This window comes from Cydia splendana, chromosome 19, assembly GCF_910591565.1.
Source record: "Cydia splendana chromosome 19, ilCydSple1.2, whole genome shotgun sequence".
In the NCBI taxonomy this organism is placed as follows: Eukaryota; Metazoa; Arthropoda; class Insecta; order Lepidoptera; family Tortricidae; genus Cydia; species Cydia splendana.
The window spans coordinates 10,922,663-10,948,125 of NC_085978.1; the positions used below are offsets into that span (position 1 = coordinate 10,922,663).

Consider the following 25,463-nt stretch of genomic DNA (forward strand, 5'->3'; position numbering starts at 1 on the left):
AAGGGTAGACATCGGCTGAACCGGGTGTTCTGTATTTATTTTGCTGAAATATCATTGAATTTCCCCCATCATGACTGCCTTCGAGGAGTTCGGCGTCCTCCCCGAACTGGCTAAAGCCATCGATGAAATGGAATGGACGTTGCCGACGGATGTACAGGCTGAAGCGATTCCTCTAATTTTGGGCGGTGGAGACGTACTCATGGCTGCAGAGACTGGTAGTGGAAAGACTGGTGCTTTCTGCTTACCCATTTTACAGATTGTGTGGGAGACATTGAAAGACATACAGGAAGGAAAGACCAGTAAAGTGATAGCGCAAACTTCGTCTGAATGGACGGTGTCTTTTTTCGACCGAAACGATGCGTTGGCGGTGACTCCAGATGGGCTGCGCTGCCAGTCAAGAGATCAGAAAATGTGGCACGGCTGCAGGGCCACGAAGGGTGTGCACACTAAGGGTGCTTATTACTATGAGGCTACAGTCACTGATGAGGGGCTGTGCCGTGTGGGCTGGTCTACACAAGCCGTAAGTTGGTTAAGGCTTTTACGTTTGATATTCTGTGCTTTAATTTTAATATAAGGTAACATAACTAATCCTTTAAGTCAGGGCTCTCCAAACCCCGGCCCGCGGGCCAAATCCGGCCCGCGACGCGTTCCAATCCGGCCCGCCGACTCCCAAACTGTCTGGCCCGCGGGAGCCAGTCTCCAGGGGTTCAGTCCTAACAGCAGCAACCAGACACGCACCCCCCCCCCGCGACGTTGGCCCGCGCGAAGTTTCTGAGTGAAAAGTTTGGAGACCCCTGCTTTAAGTCAAAAGACACAGACAATGTTAACTTTATCTTAGTGTTTTTTTAAATATTTTCTTCAAACAGGCAAGGTTGGATCTTGGCACAGATCGCGCAGGGTTTGGCTTTGGAGGCACCGGCAAGAAGTCCAATGCTAAGCAGTTTGATGACTATGGTGAAGCATATGGAAAGAATGATGTCATTGGTAAGATAATATTTTAACATTGTGACATAATTCTATTGCTATTCTTATACTAAGGGGTTGTGCACAAATCACGCGAGGTGTTTTCGGCTACTTCTTCGGCTACGACCCCCCTCCCCCTTGGTGATATTTGGTGAGGTTTTTGGCTACCCCCCTCCCCCACATAACCTCACATGTATTTTTTTTTTTAAATTCCATCCAACGGGTCAAGGCCATGCGCTCCAAAATTTCATAAAATTGGGTCGCTATTTTGAAGTGCGGAGTAAAGATTTATGTTTAACGCAACCGAGAAAAAGTATCTACTCATGTGGTAGGTATTCTTAGTTTCGTTCACTGTAGAAAAATACACGTGAGGTCTCCTGATCCCCTCTCCCCTAACGTGTACTGTCGTGATTTTTTCTACCTCAACCAACCCAACCTCGCATGATTTGTGCACAAGCCCTAACATACAAAACAAGATAAAACATTTTGCTATGATCTAAATATAAATAAAGATACTTAATTCTATACTCTGTATCTTTAGGTACTTAAATAAAAGTAAACAAATAATTTGTGCATTTTTGGGTAGTTATAACATTTATTTATTTATTTTTGGCGACGACGCCGCCTTCGTTGCTACGTCACCGGAGGAGCTTCAGAGTATGGTAGACAAATTTAATGCGGCTTGCAAACTCTTTGCAATGTCGATTAAAGTGAAGAAGACAGTCGTAATGGCTCAAGGTGCAAATCAAGACCCAACAATACAGTTGGATGATTTGCCTCTGGAAGTTGTTGGAAATTTCTGTTACCTTGGATCAACTGTGACCAATAATCTCTCGCTGGATGCAGAGATTAAGATTCGTATTGGCAAGGCATCTACGATGTTCGGGAAGCTGAGTACAAGAGTATGGGATAATAAACATCTAACCATAAACACAAAGATGATTGTTTACCAGACATGTATTTTGTCCATGCTCTTGTACGGAGCTGAGACTTGGACTTCGTATGCCAAACAGGAACGGAAATTGAACAACTTCCATATGCGCTGCCTTCGACGCAGTTTAAACATCTCGTGGAAGGATCGAGTCACAAACGAGAAGGTACTTAGCATCGCACGTTTACCCAGTATCACAGCAATCTTGAAAAAGAGACGATTACGCTGGTTGGGGCACGTGCACAGGATGGAGCCCTCTCGTTTGCCACGTAAGACTCTCCTGAGCGAAATAGCACACGCTAAACGACAGGTTGGGCGACCAATGCTTCGTTTTAAGGATAGCGCAAAGCGAGACATGTTGTCCTTCCGGATCGTTCCCACCAACTGGGAAAGGGAGGCCGAAGATCGCGACCAATGGAGGAAAACCCAGGGTGAAGGGGTAGTTGCACACGATGAAGCGTGGTTTAGCCTTCTTCACACTAGGCGAGAACTGAGACACCAGCGCGCCGCTCTCCCACCTTCGTCACCGGGCACGGCATTCTCCTGCCAGCTATGCGGTCGCGGCTGCCGCTCTCGCATTGGACTTAATAGTCATTTGCGGAAGTGCCGCACTCTTAATATGGACGCTGTTTAAACCATCATCTTATTGATGTTACAGGCCAATAATGATAACATTTATTGATTAACCAACCAAATACCAAAAACCACCTGGATCTGTCACTGAACGACCTGACTTTAACCTACATTATTTGATCATGTAATGTTTTCATCTACCCTCAACTGGCTTAAGAAGCCATTTGAGGGTAGATTTTGTTTACTCTTTTTTTTTTAAACCTAAAGATACAGACTATAATAGACATTATTTGGCAGAAATATTTTTTCATTATCAATGATTTTTTTTTAAATAATAAAACATAAGAAAAATGTATTAATACCGTGTTTATTCTGATTATTTGTTCAGCAACACATTGTGTAAAACAAAACTGCCAGTACCATTTTAAATTCACAAAATAGGTTCATACTTAAATCATATGTTCATTCAGTCATCATTCATTTCATTTACTTGTCTCTAAACTACAAGACCATTAAATACACTATGTTCAAAATGAATTGAAATTGCACAAACTACCAGACTAATTTACTAGGTTTTTTTTTTCTAAAATGAGATAAATATCAACACTTTCAGGATGTCTACTCAACTTTAATGCGGGTGAGATCCGGTACACAAAGAATGGGGAGGATCTGGGAGTAGCATTCAAATTAGATCAGTCCCGTAAATCTGATTGCTACTTTCCGGCTGTAGTGCTTAAGAATGCTGAAATGAGCTTCAACTTTGGAGCAACACCTTTTAAGGTAAAGTTTATGTCACAAAAATTATAGAATAAAAGCAAACCAAAACCAAAGCAAATTCTCAAAATAAGCTAGACATTGAGTCTCAGTTAGGAGGCTAATAAATAAAAAATAATAATACTTATTTTAGATTTTGTATCCTGAAAATCGGTCTTAAAACTTCAACTTCCTTAGTCACAATATCAAGTCAGCAGAGAAGTTTCCTTTGCGTCCCACTTTTTCAATATCACGTCACGCAGTTTTATACAAACTTTATGAAAAATCAAAAACACCTGAAAGTTAGAGGTTATTCACTTATCAGTGCTGGAGGTTAAGGGGTTGAAAAACGATAAGTCAGTAGGCTCTAGTAGGATTATAGAAATATAGCAAAATACCTAAAAAGCAGAGCTGAACACGTTTTTTGTTTGAACTTTCAGCATCAACCACCAGCAGGTTATGTAGCAGTGAATCAGGCACCCAAGGAGTGTGTCAAGAATAATGTGGTGCAGGCCGGAGTGGCTACTGAGAGCAAGCCCGCAAACAACGCGCCGCAAGCTATCATTATTGAGGTATATAACTTCGTTTATTGAGGTTTATTCATAAGTAGGTGGGCATAGCATGGCTCAATGCTGTATCGAATCAAATGAAATATCATTTATTTCCAGGGAACTAAGTCCCATGGCTGACACATACCTTACAGACAACATCAAACATCAACATTTATTCAGCAAATAGGCCACAAGGGCACTTCTACACAAATACTGATCAAATGGAGTCGTGCAGACCTCTCTTTAAGAAACTCCAAATACTTACTCTACCGTCAATGTACATCCTCGAGTCAAGTAAATTTGTTAGGAAACATACAGAGTTGTTTACTCCGACAGCACCAAAAATCAAAAGGAACAATCGAAACTTAAATAAACTTCAATTACCCCTCTCAACACTAAAAATAGTCGCATCCAGCCCTCACTACATGCTAATTAAAATATACAACCACCTACCGAACTCCCTAAAAAATATTCAAAAACAGCCGATATTTAATAAACACTTAAAAACATTCTTAGTCAACAAATGTTACTACAATGTGAATGATTTTTTTAACGATAAACACGATTAATAATGTTAATCTATATGCATGTTAGTCTTAAGTATTGCTGTGCCCTTGCAAGGTGTCACATGTAAACTCACCTACTTATAAGCTCCACCTAATAATGTGTAATGTGATTTGCAATAAACATTTTGAATTTTGAATTTTGAATACACATCATCATTGAATTTACATACAAGCAAAAATAATAAAATAACAATACATCCACATTTTTATAAAATAAAACTAACAATTCAAACTAATGTATTACAATTACTTAGAGATGTATATGGTCGCTTAATGTCGAATTACATAAAAAACCTATAATATTAAATTAAAAAAAATGCAGACAATAATACAAAAAAATCTATAACATTTAGAGGTGTAAATGTCTCTAGGTGTCAGAACTATAAGATTATATAGTTTATCAAATTATCCTTAGAGATGTATAGGGACTCCAAGAGTCAAAATCCTGTATAATTATAACACATTCATTGAAAGAAAAGAAACATACGAGATCAGAATGAGGCGTCTCACTGTAATTAATTAATCAAAATAAAGTTACTAAGTATAATAGCTCGTGTTAGCTTAAACAGACCAGTCTCCACAAACAGCACCCGTTTCACGAGTATGACGTGTATCTCAGCCATCCAACATACATATAATTTATTTATTTATTATTAAATACAGAGATACAGTTTTCTGCTGCGTCACCTGTTCCTGCATCATCTGTTGCTGCGTATTACCTAGATGTGTAGATATGGTGATATGTTACATTTCATATCATCAAGCTATGCAGTCATCCACATGGTCAATTAGTCATTATAGTTACAACCTTATAACTTAACTTTGGGTTTATACCACAGAGTAGAACACAAGTAAAACTTGAAGCACGTCAGTTACTCTGTAACAATGGCGTTGGCGACGATCCCAAAAAAATTGGGAAACCTATAAATTTACATCGTAAATATTTATTACATCTAATTGGGTGCATACGCCTAACATTAATTGTCATAATATGAATTCGCATAACAGATTTGGCATAAAATAATTGTTCATAACATTGAACAGGCATAATAATAAAAAAGCATAACACTTCTTACGCATAATAATGACTCCGCATAATTTATATATGCATAACATTATTAACTATAACTTTAACTGTCATAAAATGAATTAGCATAATTTTATAAAGCGAGCGTATTAGATGGATCAGGGCAAAACCAACTTAACCAACTCGGTTAGGTTAGGTTCTGAAGGCCTTAGCCTTCAATGTTAGGTTTTTTTTTATAACAGCCCGGTAATAGATATATTCACATCCTGATGAACTCCTCAGAGCTATTAAATAAATAAAATAATATATAGAATTAAAATTACATTTGTCAGTACCTCTTAACTGGTAAATAGAACCTATACCTATAAATCGGTAGGATGGAAAAAAAACATCCAAACTAAATTTAAATTTAAATTGGCTGTAATTTCTTCCAAATACCGCTATTTGGTGACGTAAACAATCTGTTTTCTTCCTTTTATATTCATACCATTTAATAATTATGCAAAGTAACTTTACTTATTACATATATCCTAAGTCATCGTTATGACAATATACGTTATGCGCATTAACATTATGCGTGCTCAATTATGCGAAATAATGTTATGCGATTTAAAATTTATGCTTAACATATGTTATGCCAATTTGAATTAAAAGTATTACGTTATGCGAATTAATATCGACCCCATCTAATTTACAGCCATCGCGCGAGTTAGCAGAGCAGACCTGCAACCAGATAACCATGTTCAGGAAGCACATCGACAACCCGAAGGTGCGCGAGCTGCTGGTGGTGGGCGGCGTCAACGTCAAGGATCAGATCAGTCAGCTCAACGCCGGGATTGACATTGTTGTAGGCACGCCAGGGAGGCTGGAGGATCTCATTTCTGGAGGTAAGGCTGCCTTTATAAGACTGCAGGCAGGTTTTTGTTTGTAAACTTACCAGGCGTAAAATTTTCCAACCATTGATTGCATTTTTAAGTACAGTCAACTGTAAAAATATAGGTGCACAAATCATCTCAAAAATATGTCCCATAGCTAGCTCTTATGTCAGCGAATTAAGAACTACAAGGGTACATCAAAAAGTCTTTAGAATTGATATCAGCTAAACACATAATGATACGTTTTGATTATTGGTCATGATACATCACTTTTTGGTAATAAATTGCATAAGTAAAGACATAAATAAATTAATTACTTTTTATGTTATCGATAAACAATGACAGTAGGGTAGGTGATGTCAAATTCAGGCAAGTTTTTGTGATCATTCAGGAACGATTTTCTCAGAATTTTTGGTGAAGAAGTCATAAAAATTGGTACTTTTATTAAAACTTGGGTTTTTAAGAATGAATTAGTATTTAATAATATGCTTGTAAATTTTAATTTTCAGGCTAGGATGTCCTTTCAATGTTAAAGGTAGTAATTTTAGGTCTTCACACATTTATTTGTTCAATTCAGAAAAAAATATGGAAACATACCACAAAAATAAATATGAAAATACAAAATAAGGCCTATCAAACATTGTTCAATAAAAATCAGAAGAATCTTTTTAAGAAAAACGCAATTAAATAAAATACCTAATTTTAAGATGATTTTGGGCCTCAGACCATGCAGTTTCCCAAGAATGCTGCGCAGAATCTTGTGCTTGAATTAAAGAGTTGCGTATTGCGTAATCAAGAGTATGTCTTTTGCAATTACTTCACATTCTTTGATTCTTAAAAATCTCCTAATCAGCCAATTTATGCTGTACTAAACTAAAAAAAAAAGGAAAATTAGTGCCAAAAATTGTGATTCTTTTTTTTTATGGACGAAGATGCCAGATTTTTTAATACTGAATATGCAGATAAACTAATAAAGAGGTTGCCTAAAAGTAAAAAATAACAGGATACCTGTAATTCCATGATATCATAGCGTTTCTAATTTCTTTTTGATTCCCCCTCGTATTAGTAATATTTTTGAATAAGTTGGCTACACCCATATTTTTACAGTTGACTGTACCACATTTTAATATACAAACATCTAAAAGCATGTTGAATGACTATCACTAGCGACATCTAGTGTAAGATGTAGGGAAACTACACTTTGTATACAACTTACTAGTTTTCATTCAACTGCGATATTACTTACAGCTGCCGCTTAGAATAGAATTCATATTGTCTAGCTTAGGGTGGTATTCCACCTGCCCAATTTCTTTGTCCAATGTGTATTTTGCTTAATGAGAGAATGAGACGCAATGACATTGGACCAATATATTGGATAGATAGAATATCACCCTCAAGTTTATGTACTTCAGCTGGACTTCAACAAACTAGTACAATTTTTTTATGACCATAAATTTAAGTGTGATAGCTACTACTAGCGACATCTAGTATGAGACTAGACTCAACAAAAACCTTGTGTGTTAATTATCACACTTCCTGAAACTGAATTTATACTTACGATCTGTTTGGACGTATGCGATATCACGACGGTGAGTGACACTGGTACTTTACTACCGACAAGATATCCTACCAATGGGGTTGGCAACTGTCAAAGGTTTGCATAGATGGCGCCATCATAGCTTGCCCTTTTTTCTATGAGATTTGGCTTAAAGAGCTGGATGCCAATCGAGGGCATAAATTTCTATTAAAAAAACAAAAAATTTGACACAATTCTAGGGATTGACAGGGCAAGCTATGCTGGCGCCATCTGCTGAATACTTCGACCGGCCAACCCTATTCCATTTCGTCACAGAATAAATAATAGTACTAGGTACAGAAGACTCACTCTCTACCAAAACGCGTCTGTTACGATCAGCACAGATATGGCCGCTAGGTGGCGACAGCGCCACGCGCGGCTTATGGCAAAGCCCAAAATTGGGGCCGAACGGATGTACTTTTAGCTAACTGTAGCAAAGCGACGAAATCGCGGAGTGAGCCACGCCTGATTCCGTTCCATTTCAGGTTACTTAGCGCTGACTCACTGTCGCTTCTTCGTCCTGGACGAGGCCGACGGTCTACTGAAGGCCGGCTACGGAGACATGATCGAGCGACTGCACCGACAGATGCCGAAAATCACGTCCGACGGACGCCGGCTACAGATGGTCGTGTGTTCAGCGACGCTGCACGCCTTTGAAGTTAAGAAGATGGCGGTAAGTTTGAACATTTCAAACACACATGTAAAGTAGAGACACCGCGAAATATCGCCTTGTTCGAATTTCTAAGGATCTCAAGTTTTTATTCCCGGTGGTGAATTAGGTCGCCAACTCGCCAAAGATGATGAAACGTTACTATCATACTTAGCTATTAAGGGCCCCACTGATTACCAGTTCGCTGGACGATGTCAGCCTGTCAGTTAAACGCAAAATTTGACAGCTCCGAACAACGACAGGCTGATATCGTTCGGCGAACTGGTAATCTTTGGGCCCCTTTAGTCACACCAAATTTATGTCATAGTGATATTGGTAATAACACTTAGTTATTATTACACTATAATAATATCAAAGATTTGTAAAATGTAAAGAAAAATTCGTTCATTGAATTTTGATAGCGGATGCAGATGTCGCTGTATGGCGTTTAAGAGCGGGGCCACACTGGCGATTTGCGAGCGAGTTGAAAGTGAGGCGAGCGCGCAACGAATTCGCCGCGAGTGCGCAACGATATCGCCCCGAGCACGCAACGACTTCGCTCCGATTCCATTATGACAGTATCGCGGCGAACTCGCTGCGCGCTCGCCTCGCTTTCAACTCGCTCGCAAATCGTCAGTGTGGCTCCGCTCTAACAGTCCAGTTACGACAAAACAAGGTGCTGTATAAATTCTAACACGTTTTCTTGACTTTAGAACTCTTGACTATAGTCTATACTAAATAAATATAAATGAAATTGCAGGAGAAGCTGATGCACTTCCCTACGTGGATCGATTTGAAGGGCGAGGACGCGGTTCCAGAGACCGTTCACCACGTGGTGGCGCTGATCGACCCGCAGAAGGACCGCTCCTGGGAGACACTGCGCAAGTATAAGCAACATTTAATTACTTTTTATAACAAAGAAAGTAACATAAAAATATTTGTTTTAAAATTAACTATGCCATTCAGTTTTCTTAAACGTAACCATACCCCGAAGTTGAATGAAATTTAAAAAAATCATAAAAAAATATGGTTGTCTGTAAAGTCGGTTTACGGACGATAATTTTGCGTGATAACGTCATAAGAAAACATTACCATTACATTACGTAACGTTACCATGGAGATCTGTCCACAACGTGACACTTTTTTCGTGCATGCTACCGGTGTTCATCGATTTATAAGACGTTATCTCGTCAAAAAACACGGTGTATTAAATATCTCGTTTTCCCTCAAAAGGGTCGATTATCAGCGCTATCGCCATAACTCTTCAATTCCAAAAAGTGAACCTTATCAACAAACAAAAGAACGCTCGGTATCTCCATGTATATTTTTTTTGCAGGCAAATAACAACAGACGCGGTTCACGCGAAAGACAACATCCGCAGCGGGAACACGACGCCTGAGACGCTTTCCGAGGCCGTCAAGATACTGAAGGGCGAGTACTGCGTGCGCGCCATCCGGGAACATAAGATGGACAGGTGAGGAAAGATTTTGCATAAATAGGAACCTAGTACACGTACACGCTTTTAACGTAATGGAATGGAAATGCGATATACAAATCGCTGGCTCAATATTACAGGGTTCTATGTTACATTTTCAAGATGGTCGAAATTCGACTTAATGACACTATGACAATGTTCAAATTGCAGTTCGATAAAAGTGAAACATAGAACCCTGTAATATTGGGCCAGCGAAATGGAAAGAATAACAATAATAAAAAAAATATTACTAAAATACTATCAATGGGAGCAAAAATGATAGAGTATAGATATTTATTTACTTTTGTTTTTGGACGCGCCTCATTTATTTCTAGAGTCCCAATCAAATTTGTTGCACTGTTGCGATTCATGCATTGTAGTACAATCATTGTATTTTTTTAATTTGAATAAGGTGGCCAAAAACAGCGTCAGATCATCGACCTGCAAGTCTGCGATAGTTGACTTGCAGGCGAGCGGGGTGGAATCACGAAATTCATCTCCGAATTCATCACTCGCTGTTCAGTCGAGTCAGTTAAGACCCTTCTGATGGCAATTTGACAAAAGTTGAACCAAACCTTGGCTACATTCTACGGGAAACAAACGATACCGCGATGTACGAATCGCGCTGGATGACAAAGTGACATCTAGCGTGGAATTGGGTAAACTTTGCCCATGCGGTCGATGACCTTGGTTCACACATGTGGTTTATAAATAGCGAGCTCTTATCATATTAACCCACTATTAACCGCTAAACTCCCAAAACCAAAATTTTTCATATATTTTGTATGAAATCGCGAAACGAGATATCGCGATGATCGAAGCCAAAGGGGACTTTCCTGCCGACTCAATATCGCGACGGTGGGTTAAGTGTAATAACAGAAACTAAACTACTACTTCACTAAAATATTTTTTTAATTGTTATGAATATAGTTTAAATTAATCGAATTTAATTTAAAATAAATTCAATATTTAATTCTTATACGCGATGAATTTTCGTAGTGTCAATGTTAATATAATATAATTAAAGCTTATGTTACGTCTCCTCTAACCGCCTGGGCGCCTACAGATCACAATTCACAAGTTTTGACCAATGCAAATGCAATTTTAATTAACAAATTTTTTGAATCACAATGGAATGTTAAGCCTTTTTTAAAGACCTCTGGGTGGCTAGAAGATAATCATTGCTTCGCTTTAGCAAATTTATTTGTTTTTAAAATGCCATTTAAATAAAAAACTGATTTTAACAAACAATTACCTTAATTACCAGGCATAACGAACTGTGTTGCTTGAAAATATGTTATATTATAATCGTATAAGTTAATTTACATTCTGTTATATTCATATTTTTACAGGGCCATAATCTTCTGCCGCACAAAACTCGACTGCGACAACATGGAGCGGTTCCTCAAGTCCTTCGGCAGCGAGTTCTCCTGTGTATGCCTCCACGGCGACCGGAAGCCGCAGGAGAGGAAGGCCAATCTGGAGAGCTTCAAGCAGCAGAGGGTCAAGTTCCTCATCTGCACTGATGTCGCTGCGAGAGGCATTGATGTGTCTGGACTGCCGTTCAGTGAGTTCTTCTTAGTTTTCATACTGCGGATCCGGACGCAGCTCCGCTGTCAGAGCGGGACAGCGTTTGAGGCAGTTGCTCAAGATTTTTTTCTTCGTGGGCGAGTGGTTTCTTAGGGTGGTATTCCACCTACCCATTTTCTTTGTCCAATGTGTATTGTGTCTCACATTTTGCTTTAATCCTTTACCAGGCTGACATTTCAAAAATGACAATCGAATGTCAGACTTACGCATCGAAAATAGAACACATGTTTGAACTGCTGTATGTGGGAAATATAGTATATCCCTTAGCCTGGTAAAGGGTTAAGCAGAGAGTGAGAGGCAATGACATTGGACAAAGAAATTGGACAGATAGAATACCACCCTTAGTGAGCAGTCAACGATTAATATATTCGTATACGCTATTCTTCACACTGCAGACTTCAATTACGGACAATTACCGCTCGACCATTTTGAATGTCATTTGTGACTGACAATGAAGGATTTCTGTCGACTACTAGCGCCATCTAGTCAAAGAATTAGAAAAACTCACCCCCACAAAGTGAATCTAGTGAAGTAATTAGAAAAACTCACTCCTACAAACGGATAAATTGTGAATAAATAAATGTAATGCCCCTGGTTCTTTAGCGAAACTTAAAAAGCTTAGATCGGCTTATTATTTTATTTTTCATAATAAACGTACATACGTTTCGAGAGACAGGGTGTAAACGAACATTCTAATTGAGTGTCACTTACAATACCTAGCTTTTTCGTCTGATGATGGTATTTAAAATCTACAGATTTTAAATACAAGCCATATCATATGTATCAATCCAAAAATTAATTAGGTATTCTGAAAAATTAGAGATTAGAGTTTGTGCGGCACTATAGTGGAATAATCCTAGTCTAATGAAAATTTGCTTAAGATATACTGGATGGCGCCACAGTTACGATTTACGATACACTCCGTTACGACACTAACAATAAAACTGTTTCAGTGATAAATGTGACCCTGCCTGATGAGAAGTCAAACTACGTGCACCGCATCGGTCGTGTGGGGCGCGCGGAACGCATGGGGCTCGCTATCAGTCTGGTCTCCACCGTGCCTGAAAAGGTATATGACACTCATACATATAAATTGTGTTTTAAACAATCAGGATTACGGAACTCTACGCAGCGCGACGAACTTTAAGGGACTATAATATGCACATTCGAATAGAAATATTATAGATTTTTTGTGAGTCGGATTAAAATTAGATTTATTGACGATTTCTTTAGCCTAGTTGGCAGTCGCGCTGCACACGAAACTGATTGGTACTAATCTGGTTCCAATCCCGATAACACTTGTTGTTAATAGACACGATTAATTTTACCAGCTTAGCTTTTTATGGACTGACTATCATTACTAATGGTGGTATTCCACCTGTCCAATATTTGATCAAATTTGCATTACATCTCACTCTCACATTAAGTAAAATGTGAGAAGCAAATATAAATTTGATCAAATAAAACTGCAAAGATGAAACAAATAATTTACAGTAGCTACCACCAAATTCTTTTAATGGTCAATCCCAATCAAACAAAATCAACCTACCTGGTTAAAGAAGCAGGTGTGATAAAAGTTGTGAAGAAAATCCCTGCTCTTACCAATGGTAGTAGAAACTTCGTGATAACAACTGGGAATAACTCGTGTTGCCGGTTTTGCTTATTTCAAAATTTAATTGCTTAATGTATTACTTTCAGGTATGGTACCACGGCGAGTGGTGCTCGTCGCGCGGCCGCAACTGCTGGAACACCAATCTCATCGACGACCGGCCCAAGGGCTGCTGCATGTGGTACAACGAGATGCAGGTGAATACATTACGTTACACCGTGATCACATTTGTTTAGGAATATGTTGGGCTAGGTACTGTTTTAATTTTTACTTTAAAAAACAAAGTTATTAAAACCATCTCGTTAACCCCAAATCGTTTAGTTATGCCAAAGAGGATTTGAAGAAGAGAGTTACTGTCATGGTAAATTATGTAGCTACAGTTCATTTACTGCCATCTTTCGACAGAAGATTAAACCTGTTTGAACGCCATTTGATTTTGATACTTATTCTTTAACTGATATGTGTTAACTTTTTAAATATTAATATTCACGCCATCTACTCGAGCATAGGCTGAAGGTTGTGGCGCCATCGCTCGAAAACATGGAACTATACCTTTGGCCTATAGTCGAGTAGATGGCGTGAATATTAATATTTATAAGTTAACACATATCACTGAAAGAATAAGGATCAAAGTCAAATGGCGTTCTAACAGTTTTATGTTCTGTCGAAAGATGGCAGTAAATTTACAGTGGCTACATAATTTACTTTGACAATCCGTCTCTATAGACTTTATTCTCTTTGGTTATGCTATGCACCAAAAAAGGGAGTTGCTAAAAGTTATGATAAGTTTTCACGTCTACACGCAAGCTGAATGCACTGGACATGTTTCCTTTGTGGTATTATTTGAATATTTTATGTAATTACCGAGATACAACTTCTAATTAGTGACTTTTATTAGTAGAAACCGATGCATAATAATTTTGTAATTATAAAAAGGTTCAAAAAAGTGAGGACGACTAACGCCATCTGTTGACAATTCAGTTGAATCATTCTAGTTCTTATTCTTATATATTCTAGATGGCGCTAGTAGTAGTCAACTTTATAATCATTTTGACTAGGAATAAAAGTGAAAGAGGAACAATTATATGCACAGGTTTACAGTGACTATTTAATGTAATGAAATCTAAGGTAACTAATTTAACCATCTTCCAAGGATCGTAGCGTCATGAAAATTGGCAGCTGTATGTAGTTCTGATGACAATACAATAATATGGTACTGTTGAACTGATCTGATGATGGAGACAGGAGGTGGCCATAGAAACTGTGATGAAACAACGTAACCTAAGTAATTGTGTTAGGGGTTTTTAGAATTGTCTCGATGTATTAGTTGTCTGTCGTAAGAAAAGTACAGTCAGCGATAAAAGCTTCTACCAAAAATGAAATTTTTGCCAAAAACTTATTTTACGAATGATTTTAAAACAATCAAGGTTCAAAAAGTGGAGACGCCTAACGCCATCTGTTGACGATTTAGTTGAATCATTCTAGTTCTTATTTCTATTCTAGATGGCGCTAGTAGTAGTTAACTTTACAATAATTTTGACTAGAAATAAAAGTCAAGAGGAATAATTATATGCACGGATTTACAGTTACTATTTTTCTTGTTTGTTTTAGTATTTGGCCGATATTGAGGACCACTTGAACGTGACGATCCAGCAAGTGGAGTCCGACCTGAAGGTGGCGGCGAACGAGTTCGACGGTAAGGTCGTGTACGGGCAGAAGAGGACGCAGATTGGCTCTGGGTACCAGGTAAGTGTCGTTCGGAGGCTATTACTTAATCAAGAAAAATTGTGGTGCCGTTGTGCAGACGGATATACAACTATTTTTGTACTCGGTGTATCATGAGGAATTACAGCGTATTGCTGATCATATTCAGAGACAAAAATGTCCAATAAACTTTTTTGAAATTCGACAACAAGTTAAATAAAACAAGTTTTTATTGTTACCATATGCTGCAAAACGTAATTCAAGACCAAAAAAAGTAAGTCAATGTTGCCACTGCAATAATTTGTTTGTAAATAGAATATTCCTTTTGATAAATAATCACGCTAAGATAATTTATTTATTAGTAATTTTACTCCTACGATTTAAAAAAGTACTTTTATTTACTTACTTTTACATAAATACAAGACGCGCTAGTAAAAAGTGGCAACATTGTCCTACTTTTTTTGGTCTTGAATTACGTTTTGCAGTTTAGTGCAAAACGCCTTTTTGAGGGCGATGTTGCTACTATGGGACGTAGTCTAAATATCCTTCTTGATAGATGTCAAAAAGTGACAAGTAACATTTTGCGAAAACTAAGTTATACGAAAAAAAAGTAAAAATCCATTTTAAGTGCACTTTGCACATTTTTTTTAAACTTACTTGGTTGGCGCGGTGACCCAAAATGAGTCTTGGCCTCCAACACAAGAGCACGCCACTTTGATCGGTCCAGAGCGGTATCCCGCCAGCTTTCGCCGACGCCGAGCTCACGGAGATCTGCCTCCACTCTATCTGCCCAACGGTATTTAGGACGACCAATAGGACGGCGCCCAGTTGGTCGACCGAAGTAGGCCCTTTTGGCTGCCCGATCTTCACCCATCCTTTCGAGATGGCCAAGCCAGCGGAGACGATGCGCTTCTTAGTAGACGTACTAAGCTACGGATCTACAAGACATTTTTTTTAAATATTTACATAATGTTTATTGTTGCAGGACCACGTGACACAGATGGCGCCAGTGGTCAAGTCCTTGCAGGAGCTGGAGTCGCAGGCGCAGCTATACTATCTCAAGATGCACCACAAAGTCACCGTTGCATAAGTTTTACATACATTTATTTATAAGATACGTGAATATAACGACTGATCTTGCGTAACTATTTGTTTGATTGTAAGAAAAATTAAAAGCCCCAACCTATACAAATACATCTGTAGTACATATGCCATGGCTTTTCCAAGAAGTGCCAGTTCCACCAACCACAATAATTAACAGGCTGATCAACGTCAAGCAAGAGAGAGCTATGAAACTCCATACCTACTATAAAATTTTGCGAACGCTAGAACGGTGACAGACGGTTTGGTGCATCCGACCCTAAGGCTACCTTTTGAACGCCAAATGGCGCATCCATTTGCCGTGCCACTAACGCCACGGGGGTAATTTTTTTTCAGATTTTCATCAAAAAACGATTGACGTCAAATGCCGTCTTTGGCGTCGTTGTCACGATTTTGCGTTGATCTCAATTGCCGTCCGTGGAGTTCAAAAGGTTAATAACACTGGTGCATATATTACGCAAATTTTCAGTCAGTTGACAACCGAAACTCACTACAATTTCATAACAGTATTTTTAACACTTTTAGCATAGTGAGTTTTGCTTGTTACCTGAATTCTCTAATACAATGAATGATTGGGAGATAATAAATAAAACACATGAAATCAAAGTTCATTATTTTTATATTTCACTCAATCACTACTGATTATTATTTGGGCAGTGCACGGTGCCCTTATTCCAAAATAAATAAGTCTCATAACACCGCTAAGTAGGAAATTAACCATAACAATACTGTTGCTAAATGTAAAATGTAATATCCAATCGGCATTTGTTTCATCTCATATTCATTAACAAACAAATACCAGCCTCGTAATAAACTGCCCTTGACAAAAACAATTCATATATTAAATAAATTACATCTATGTTAAAAAGTAAGAAACACTTCTGTAAATTAAATATTGTTCAAGAAAACATTATTCTACAGACAAAAATAAAGGCACGATTACAGTAGCCTTTTCCATTTGACTGACGTAGGTTTCGACTTATCTTAGTCCTTCGCTACGTAATTCGTGTAATGTGTAATCGAACCCTAACTTCTGTGTTTATTTTGTCTTGGGTGATCTTAGCTTGAGGTGGTCTAAAAAATCTATTCATTATACAAAAATAGTCCATTTTAACATGATTACTAATTAGGTAATTTGGCGACAAAACTTCGCAAATTAGGTAATCTAGTAATGTGATAGCTTGTTGTATTGTAAATTATACACAAAACTAAAAAGGTCTAAAATTCGAAAGTTTGCCATCCTCCAATATTTCATGGTTTATTACAGAATATGAATAATGTGTATTATTCTAGTAACTACATATTTGAACGTTTTTTTAAATCATATAACAATAATAAGCGAGTTTGGGGCGTTTTGAATTGCTGCAGGATAGTAGTGAACGTCAAACCAAATTTTATCTTAGCTATAAACCCATTAACCCAGACCATAAGACTGATTTTAGTAAAAAACTTCAGTCCAAAGTCAAAATTTAACTCTAGTCTAGACATTACAGTTTCAGCATTAAGCTTAACTAGATGATTTTACGCTTTATTTTTGTTATCAATTTGATTCTCATTTTACACATGTAAAAAAAAAGTTAATTGTCTATGTTATAATTGGATATAAAAGTACTTAAAGCTAGTTAATGTTCTCCCAGATAGGTGTAAGATACAATTACATGAGAAAGCCACGTGAATGCGACTAAGTCTAAAGACTATAAAACTTGGCGTCAGTAGTTTAGTCAAGCGGCTTAGCTTGTGTATTCGAGGCATAATTCTGCAAAAGTAGCTACATCAAAAAAATCATACTAACTCTAACCAAACCGCGGTTAACAGTGTTCAGTGCTACCCCTCTATCAGTTACGGGTTATACTTAATACAAAATGCATTACATATTTGAATTTGAACGGAATATATTAATCTATTTAAAATATTTAATATAATTAACCTAGAGTTATTAGTATGTAAAATTATGCGGAGACATTTTAAAACACCATTTGGTTGGTAGCACCTTCAAACATATTGAAACAATCATTGTATCAACTAACAAGAAAGCTAAGGGCCGATACAGACGGACTGCAACCCGACTGCAATTTGTATGGGAACTGCAGACCAACTGCATTTTTTTTTCATAATTATTATAACTAGCTTCAGTCGTATACCGATGTTTGTTTCATTAGTCCCAAAATAACCTACCACACAACGGTTCTAATAATTCATGTCTAGTCTCAATAGACTTTCACTTTATTAGATATCATTAGGCTTTAGAAGTATGTCAATTAACTAGGGTTAGAATCACACGAGGCGTTAGTATTAAGTATACAGGAGTAGGAACTACGAAAGCAATACTATTATAGCGATGTGATGTTGCTGAACTGGTATAAGAATTGTAATGATTATTATTTTTTAAATTAGACGTCATTTGAATTTTTGTCAGATCTAAAAAATGTAGATGGCGGCACTGCGAGGTTTCAGTCAAATAGCTATATTTTGTATAGCTCGTTGACCTCGCTCTCAAAATATCTTAAAACCCATGTATGAAAATTATATGTTTTTTTTCTAGTCTCTAAGCACAATCAGCAGCAGAAGTATCGATCTAAACGGGCGAGTTGTCCAAAAAATAACATTAACAAGCTCTTGTTTTCTTAACAATAAAGGTATATTAATTTTACTTTGAAAAGCTCACCCACATAACCATTTCTTTTCTTCTGCTGACACTGTAATAACAAGAGTTTATATTTAGTCCAAGGTTACTGTCCAGCAACATTAGCCTGGGTCTCTGTTGTTTCCCATAAAGTTTTAAGTCATAATCATAATGTATTGTTTGTCCGCATTTTCGTTAGTCATAATTTGGTTTTTTTTTTCAGAAACGCGTAACTTTTCAGGATTGCCATAAAACAAAGCTAATCTATCTATAGAATAACCTTCCGAAAATCCTGAAAAGTTAACGGTTTTAGAATTAGGACTAATGATAATACGACAAACAATACATTATGACTTAAAACTTTATTTCAAACAAAGGGAGCCCCATTAGGGAGCAGCCTATATCATGAAAATGTTAGAAATCAAGTGCACGATAAGTAGTTGAAATACTATTCGTAATCCGAAGGTCGACCAGTAGTTCAAGCTCCGTGTAGACTCAAAGGTCATTGACACTCCATTGTGGACATATGCATTAAACGCTTAACTGGCATGCGGAACCAATGCTGGGTTACATTTGACCTTGAGTCTAAAACAAATGGTATTTAAACTTAATAGATTGACAGGTTCTATAGCTAAAGGCTGGTATTCCATCTGTCCAATGTGTATTTTGTCTCACATTTTGCTTAATGAGACAGTGATACGTAATGACATTGGACAGGTTCCACCCAAAGATTTAAAATAATGTATAATCCTATAACTTAGGAAATCACAAAAGGTATGGACACCCGGCGAATGGGATCAATGACCTATTTACCTTATGAATTTGGTCACACGAAATAATGAAATTCATAAGATTCTTACAAACACCAAACCAATCAAGACTTACCTATTTCTGGCAGTGATATATTGTGAATGTCATTGCAAAATGAAAAATTTCAAAATTAATGTACGAGAAACAAAGCGCTAAGATGCTTTACCTTACATTACTGGTGAACGATAGGCGATACAAGGACGTCATAAATATCTAAACGTTTGGTGATTAGGGCCACCCACCGGTTCTAACTTACAAATAATTACTCTAAGTGACATATAAAAATTTTCTTAACATTAAAATTTCTCTAACTGTCGTGTATCAAATTGCGAGAGTCAACGATTTTCGTGTAAAAAAATCGTTTAGAAATTACTTTTTAAACGTTCAATTCAGTCTTGGTAAATCGTTGACGCTCGAGGACATTTCCTTTATATTCTCAAATTTCTCAATTTCTTTCAAACTTCTTCTCTTACTTTCTCTAATCGGGACACAGTCTCTATCACACGTACGCTTATGATCACTACAAGTCTCGCAAATGTACTCTTTGTATGTTTTTATAATAAAGAAAATGCAGGGAGATCTATATCCAGGGCGTGCCAAAAATTATAATGTTTAAATAGCATAGTGGAGGTCTTGTGGTGCCAGAAAGTCACTCATGTCTTTAAGGGACTTGATAGACTACTAGGAACAAGCCTTTATGTGCAAAAAGTAGCAGTGAAACTCTTAATATTGTTTGCTTCTACCCCTCAACTCTCAAAGATTTAAATTTGCCAGCAAAAAATCGATCATGAAGTTATAACACTTATAACTTTAGGATTTATTTTTGATTTTCTAGAATAGCTGAATCACCCTGGATTTTAATAATTTAAATAATGAATTAATGTGGCTCCAATCAGTAACTGCGATGAACGTAATGTATGTGTTCGGTGGGCAAATTAACTATTTCTTTTAAATGTATGAAGATAGAGCTTTCCATTCTTACATATTGATGATGGGTTCGAAAATGTATGTCATTAATACACTGAGCAAATTTTACAACCATGCGTCTTTCCAATGTTCAAATTAATAATAACTTAAAACTATGATAAATACAACACTATTCGAGTTAGTTGCGTGTCCGTAATTTAGGAATACAAGGTGACAGTCAAAAACGAAATTACAACTTTTCGCCTACATACGCTACATCGTTGATCCTTATTAAAAAAGGCATAAGGTCCACCGATGGACAGTTAAGTGTGGGCGATGATATAATACCCGGAAACAGAAACTTAACTAATGCCACAATCAGGTTAGTTAAATGTACGCAGAACAGGAATTAAGACTCGGATTTAGGCGAATGCACAGACGCGTAGCGTTTTGCGTCAAAAATAGGTATCTATCAAACTATCCATTTTCCCACACTACAATTTAATGCAATCAACTTTGCGTTTGCTTTGCGTTTTACGGTAATTTCTCGCATCAAAGCAAGTGGTATATCAAGGACCATCTAGTCAACTTTAGTGTCGACGGCGCTCGCACATTTCGGTCAGTAAAGGGCCCAGTCTTCAGGCCTCTCGTGAAGGCACCATAAGACAGTGACGTCTTTCCATGTTTCAAAGTCATCATTATTCCTTTGGACATCGGTCATAAAATTTCACTTAAAACGCAATATCTATTTGTACTTGCATTTTATTCGAACGCAGTAGTTTACTAGAAATATATGTTGCTACAAATTCTTTTCATTCCTTTCGTTTAAAAAGATGAGAAAATACTTAAGGCAAGTTAGTGCCAAAAAATATTCGTTACTGAAGTATTTGATGTAAATGTTGATTTATGTTTAAGACCTATGCAATAAGAATTGATACTATTTATGCAACTTATTTTTCTAGTAAACCAAATGCTTCTTTGCTTCTTTAAAATCGTGCTTCATTTTTTTTCATAGCCCACTGTATGTAAAACTCATTATGAGTTAGAAACCTCCATGCTGGTATGTCTGTTCGTAAAATATCAGTTTATTAAACATTCAAAGCCATTAACCACCATCATTTAGCAAAGACATCCAGCGTAGATTCTAAACTCGTCAATTCAGGTAGTTAGGCCACTCGTCTTAAATTCTTAATACTTAACAACATTGAATTATGTCCAACTTCAAACAAAGCGTCATAACAGAAAACTTCACAATTAAGCTAAATTAATAAATAACGTTCAGTAGTCCACCGGAGATTTCTGGAAACATACCTGTAATAGAGTATACTGTGTAAATAAATAAGTAAATAATAACTGTATCATTAGATATTTAGAAATTTTATGATATATCTTAAGTACTGATATTGGTTTTCCTTAGATGTTTCCCTTTTTTCCAGAATAGTAGTAGTATCTTATGAAGTTAAAGAAGTGTGGAATTTTGAGTATTGTGGGCTAAAGTCGCAAGTTCATTACCTTCTTGAAATGGAGTTAATTAAGAGATTTGTAATTTAGCTGACTATATGTAGCATCAGGAAGATGAGGTACTTGCACACCCAGCTGCTCAAGTGCATGGCCACTTATTGAATAAATTCCATTCATAATGTGCCCATCAAATTTTGTACTATACAATGTACTGTCAGACTCACCGGTCACACGTCAGAGCGCGAGCCAGGGGTGGTGCTGCAGCGACTCCTTGGAGCGGTCGCCGTAGTCGTAGGTGAGCTCCTCGCCGGGCGCGATGTCCTGCGCGGCCAGCAGCACCAGCCGCGGCCGGTCCACCCACAGCGCCTTCGTGTGCAGGTTGCCGGTGCGCGAGTGGTTCACTAGGCGACCGAGGCGGCCGGATTCTGCTGTTGCGTCGATACTGGAAAGGTCAAGTTGATTACAATCTGTTTTTCACTTAGTCAAAAAAAGAGATGATTAAAGGCACTGATTTAAACTTTCACGATTTTTACTCACTATTATTCACAAAGACGGGACTTAATCGCGTAAAATTAAGTTTAAAAATTTATAAAACCAAATTTTACGCGATTTAGTCCCGTCGTTATGAATGATAATGATTAAAGGCAGACATTTTTATACATTTATTGATTAATTTAATGCGGTCTTGTCAAGTTTAATCACGTTGTTCAAACAAATTACGAATTGTGTAGGAATAAAGGTCACCTAAATGTTTCACATTATCTGGAGTTTCCCTAACATTTTCATGACTTTTAAAGACTCCCACACAATGTTTATATAAGTTTATTCCTATGCTAAGTGTATCCACGCAAAATAGGCGCAATAATATGACGTCGAGTTGCGGAAATCAAGCCCACGAGTACCTATACCAGGTGTATCCTCCATAGTAAACTTTACAGTATGACCTTTATCCTTCGGCTCCACATCTAAACCTAGTTTTTTTTCTAAATATTACAATGTTTACAGCCTTTATATTACAAAAGTATCTATATCACAACTACAACTACTTTCACCATAGCAAATCTAGGTCTCCTTCTTCCTTCTGACTATTATATTGGCGAATCTTTAAGGGCCCAAAATGTTTAAAATGGAATTGTCAATCGTATCTTGCTCTCTAGATAGAAGAGGGACAATTGTAGTGAATTCCTGATAACTTTTTTAACGGTATCGATCAACTGTGAACTGTGAGCATATCCTGTGCTCCTCTTTTGTTCTACCCTCCCAGTGATCATGCGTTTTTGTAGTGCACCAGCCATGGCAGCTTAAAATAACTCACCAATACTGTTGGTCCTGCAGTCTGAAGTAGTACATATAGCAGCCGGCCTCCGGGTCCTGCGCGTACATGTGCTCGCGCTCGCGGGCCTCCTGCACGCCCACCAGCTCCCCCGAGTACTCCACCACGAAACTGCCGCGGCAGAAGGGCCGCGTCGCGATTATACCGCGCCCTTTGCCTTCGAAATATGCCACCTGTGACAAAGAATGCAAACTTTAGTAAGTCAAAAGAAGACAGATAATACATTTGTTAAATTTGCCTTACAGTCATTGGTCCTGTAATAATGGATTGCATTTTTTTGTGGACTGAGATAATAAACATTGAGGTCAGATAATGTAAATTTTCACTACTGACGTTCATACACAATAAAATATTTAGTATCTATTGGTCAAGATACAAGATAAGAGAAGTAAAGTAACTTAAAAAAAATAGGTCAGTATTACATTTGCAGTAATTAATTCACTGATAAGTGCTCAATTGCTCATTTAGAACAGCACATTGTCTTAATATCATTTCCTATGGTGTTTTAACTGAATAAAACACGATACATACTTACTAATAATTATGCTTTTCAGTAATTATGGTAATTCCTTTACCAAGTTTTGCAATGGCTGTGTTTTGTAATACAAATTTAACTTTTGATTTATAAAAGATGAATATGCATATATTTTACACTAATAGTCAATTTATAATCTATATAATAGGATATCTAGATATAATCCAGATTTTAAGAGAATATTTAAATAAATTGGCTATGTGAATAATCATAAAAAAGATACTCACCGCCAGCCCATCTTCTCTCTGTTCTCTCACAGCCCGTTCCAAATCTCTCATCTTCTCTGCCATCACACATTTTGAAGTCTTCCTTACACTGCGTCTCACAGGGAAATACTCCGTTAGCTTATGATTTGAATCTCCATTTGTGATTTTAGGTTCTACTTTGACAGTCTTTTCTATATCTTTGGGTGTTGGTGGACGTTCCACCTTAGGACTCTTGAGTTCTTCCTTAAAATATTCTGTTAGTTTGTGGCTTTCTGCGGCACGGGCGGCGGCCCGAGCTGCTCGGGAACGCACACTGAGTCCGTTGGTCATGTTCGTGAACCCGTTACAATTTTTCAGTGGTTTAGATTTAACATCAGTTTTCTTTATTTTTGGTTCAGATTTCACTTCTACATTCTCAGTCTTAGTGGGTGTGGCAGCTATGATCCTGTAATATAGGATGGAAATTAATTATAATTATAATAATTTATAAATGTAAGAATTTCATGCAGTCAATAATAATCTAGCTGGCTAGAATAATTTTATTAGCATAGTATAATAGTGTTATAATAAGTTATGATTATTAAATAAATAATAATAAAGCCTCAGTTACCTGCGCTTTCTATAGGTGCGGGTAGGTCTGACAGGCTGGTGCTCACATAACTCAATGCGATGAGGGGTCTTTACACCCTCCTGGGTGGCCAAAGTATTGGCTGGAACACAATTCGGGAGGTTTTTATCTAGAACCATCCAGAAGAAAAAATATATGGTTTCATCAGAGAAAAAATAATTTCTAAGATTTTCTTTAAGGTTATAATATTAAAACTAGAAAGTTATATAATTTTTAGAAGAGGGTAAGAGAATAATATAGAAATGTAATTAAAAAATAATTGTTAAAAATATTTATTTCATGTCAAGGAGAAATAGAAAAAAGCAGACAGTCAAAATAACCTCAAGGTTCCCATGATGCTGATCATGTTTTATTTTGATAAGTGCCACCAATAGATTTTTAGATGCATACTGTGAACAAAGCTAGACTACAATAACCTGGACCTCTAATAGTTATGTAAAACTATACTAACCTCGAACCATGTCCTTCAAAGATTTACAGACACAACAAAAAGACCAGAAAAGACCGTCAGAGAACTGGTCTTATCAGACGCAATGCTGAGGCAGCGTCGTGTTACGAATGTTTGGTAATAGACCTTGTCATGATAGGATCGCGGGAAATCTTCATGTGATCAATCATCATCTGGTTCTTGTCACGAGCGCAACATGCAGATATTGTTACCTACAATGTACTTCTTCAAACTCTAGGATGGCTTTATGTCTTCGCCATTTATGAATTATAATTAGATTTCTTTTAAAAACTGACTCAAGATACAGAAGCTACAGGAGAAAGAAAATGGACGCTTGTTTTCGTTTTACTATTACCTTTTCTTTCATTGGCTATCGAAATGAAATTTTAACCAATGAAATCAAATGAAATTGTATTCACCATAAACAATATGTAAAAGCTCATAGCGACGAACCAAATAAAGGTAGCTGTTCTTTATCATTCATGTCTAATTTGGTCAAACGTATTAGAATAAAGCACAGGCAGGCTGTACCTATCAACTAATTTAAATAATTTATATCACTGGTAACACT

General features: G+C 37.2%; 2 protein-coding genes across 2 annotated transcripts; one reads left to right on the forward strand and one right to left on the reverse strand.

The window, feature by feature from the left end:
• Nucleotides 1–3: 3 nt before the first annotated feature.
• LOC134800047 (ATP-dependent RNA helicase Ddx1) lies at nt 4–15,986 on the forward strand. The gene is made up of 13 exons (XM_063772500.1): nt 4–520; nt 867–984; nt 3,081–3,247; nt 3,661–3,792; nt 6,062–6,251; nt 8,301–8,488; nt 9,225–9,349; nt 9,801–9,938; nt 11,291–11,505; nt 12,482–12,597; nt 13,227–13,334; nt 14,749–14,883; nt 15,827–15,986. Exons 1-13 carry the CDS (start codon nt 71–73, stop codon nt 15,929–15,931), a joined length of 2,187 nt encoding a protein of 728 aa, XP_063628570.1. The 5' UTR covers nt 4–70; the 3' UTR covers nt 15,932–15,986.
• A 557-nt stretch (nt 15,987–16,543) lies between these two features.
• Nucleotides 16,544–25,261, reverse strand: LOC134800003 (histone-lysine N-methyltransferase Set8). Its single transcript, XM_063772439.1, has 6 exons — nt 24,896–25,261; nt 24,427–24,526; nt 23,838–24,261; nt 23,058–23,248; nt 21,967–22,184; nt 16,544–21,592 (listed from the first exon to the last, which is right to left on the reverse strand). The coding sequence occupies exons 1-5, from the start codon at nt 24,903–24,905 to the stop codon at nt 21,977–21,979; spliced, it is 933 nt and encodes a 310-aa protein (XP_063628509.1). The 5' UTR covers nt 24,906–25,261; the 3' UTR covers nt 16,544–21,592; nt 21,967–21,976.
• Nucleotides 25,262–25,463: the final 202 nt, after the last annotated feature.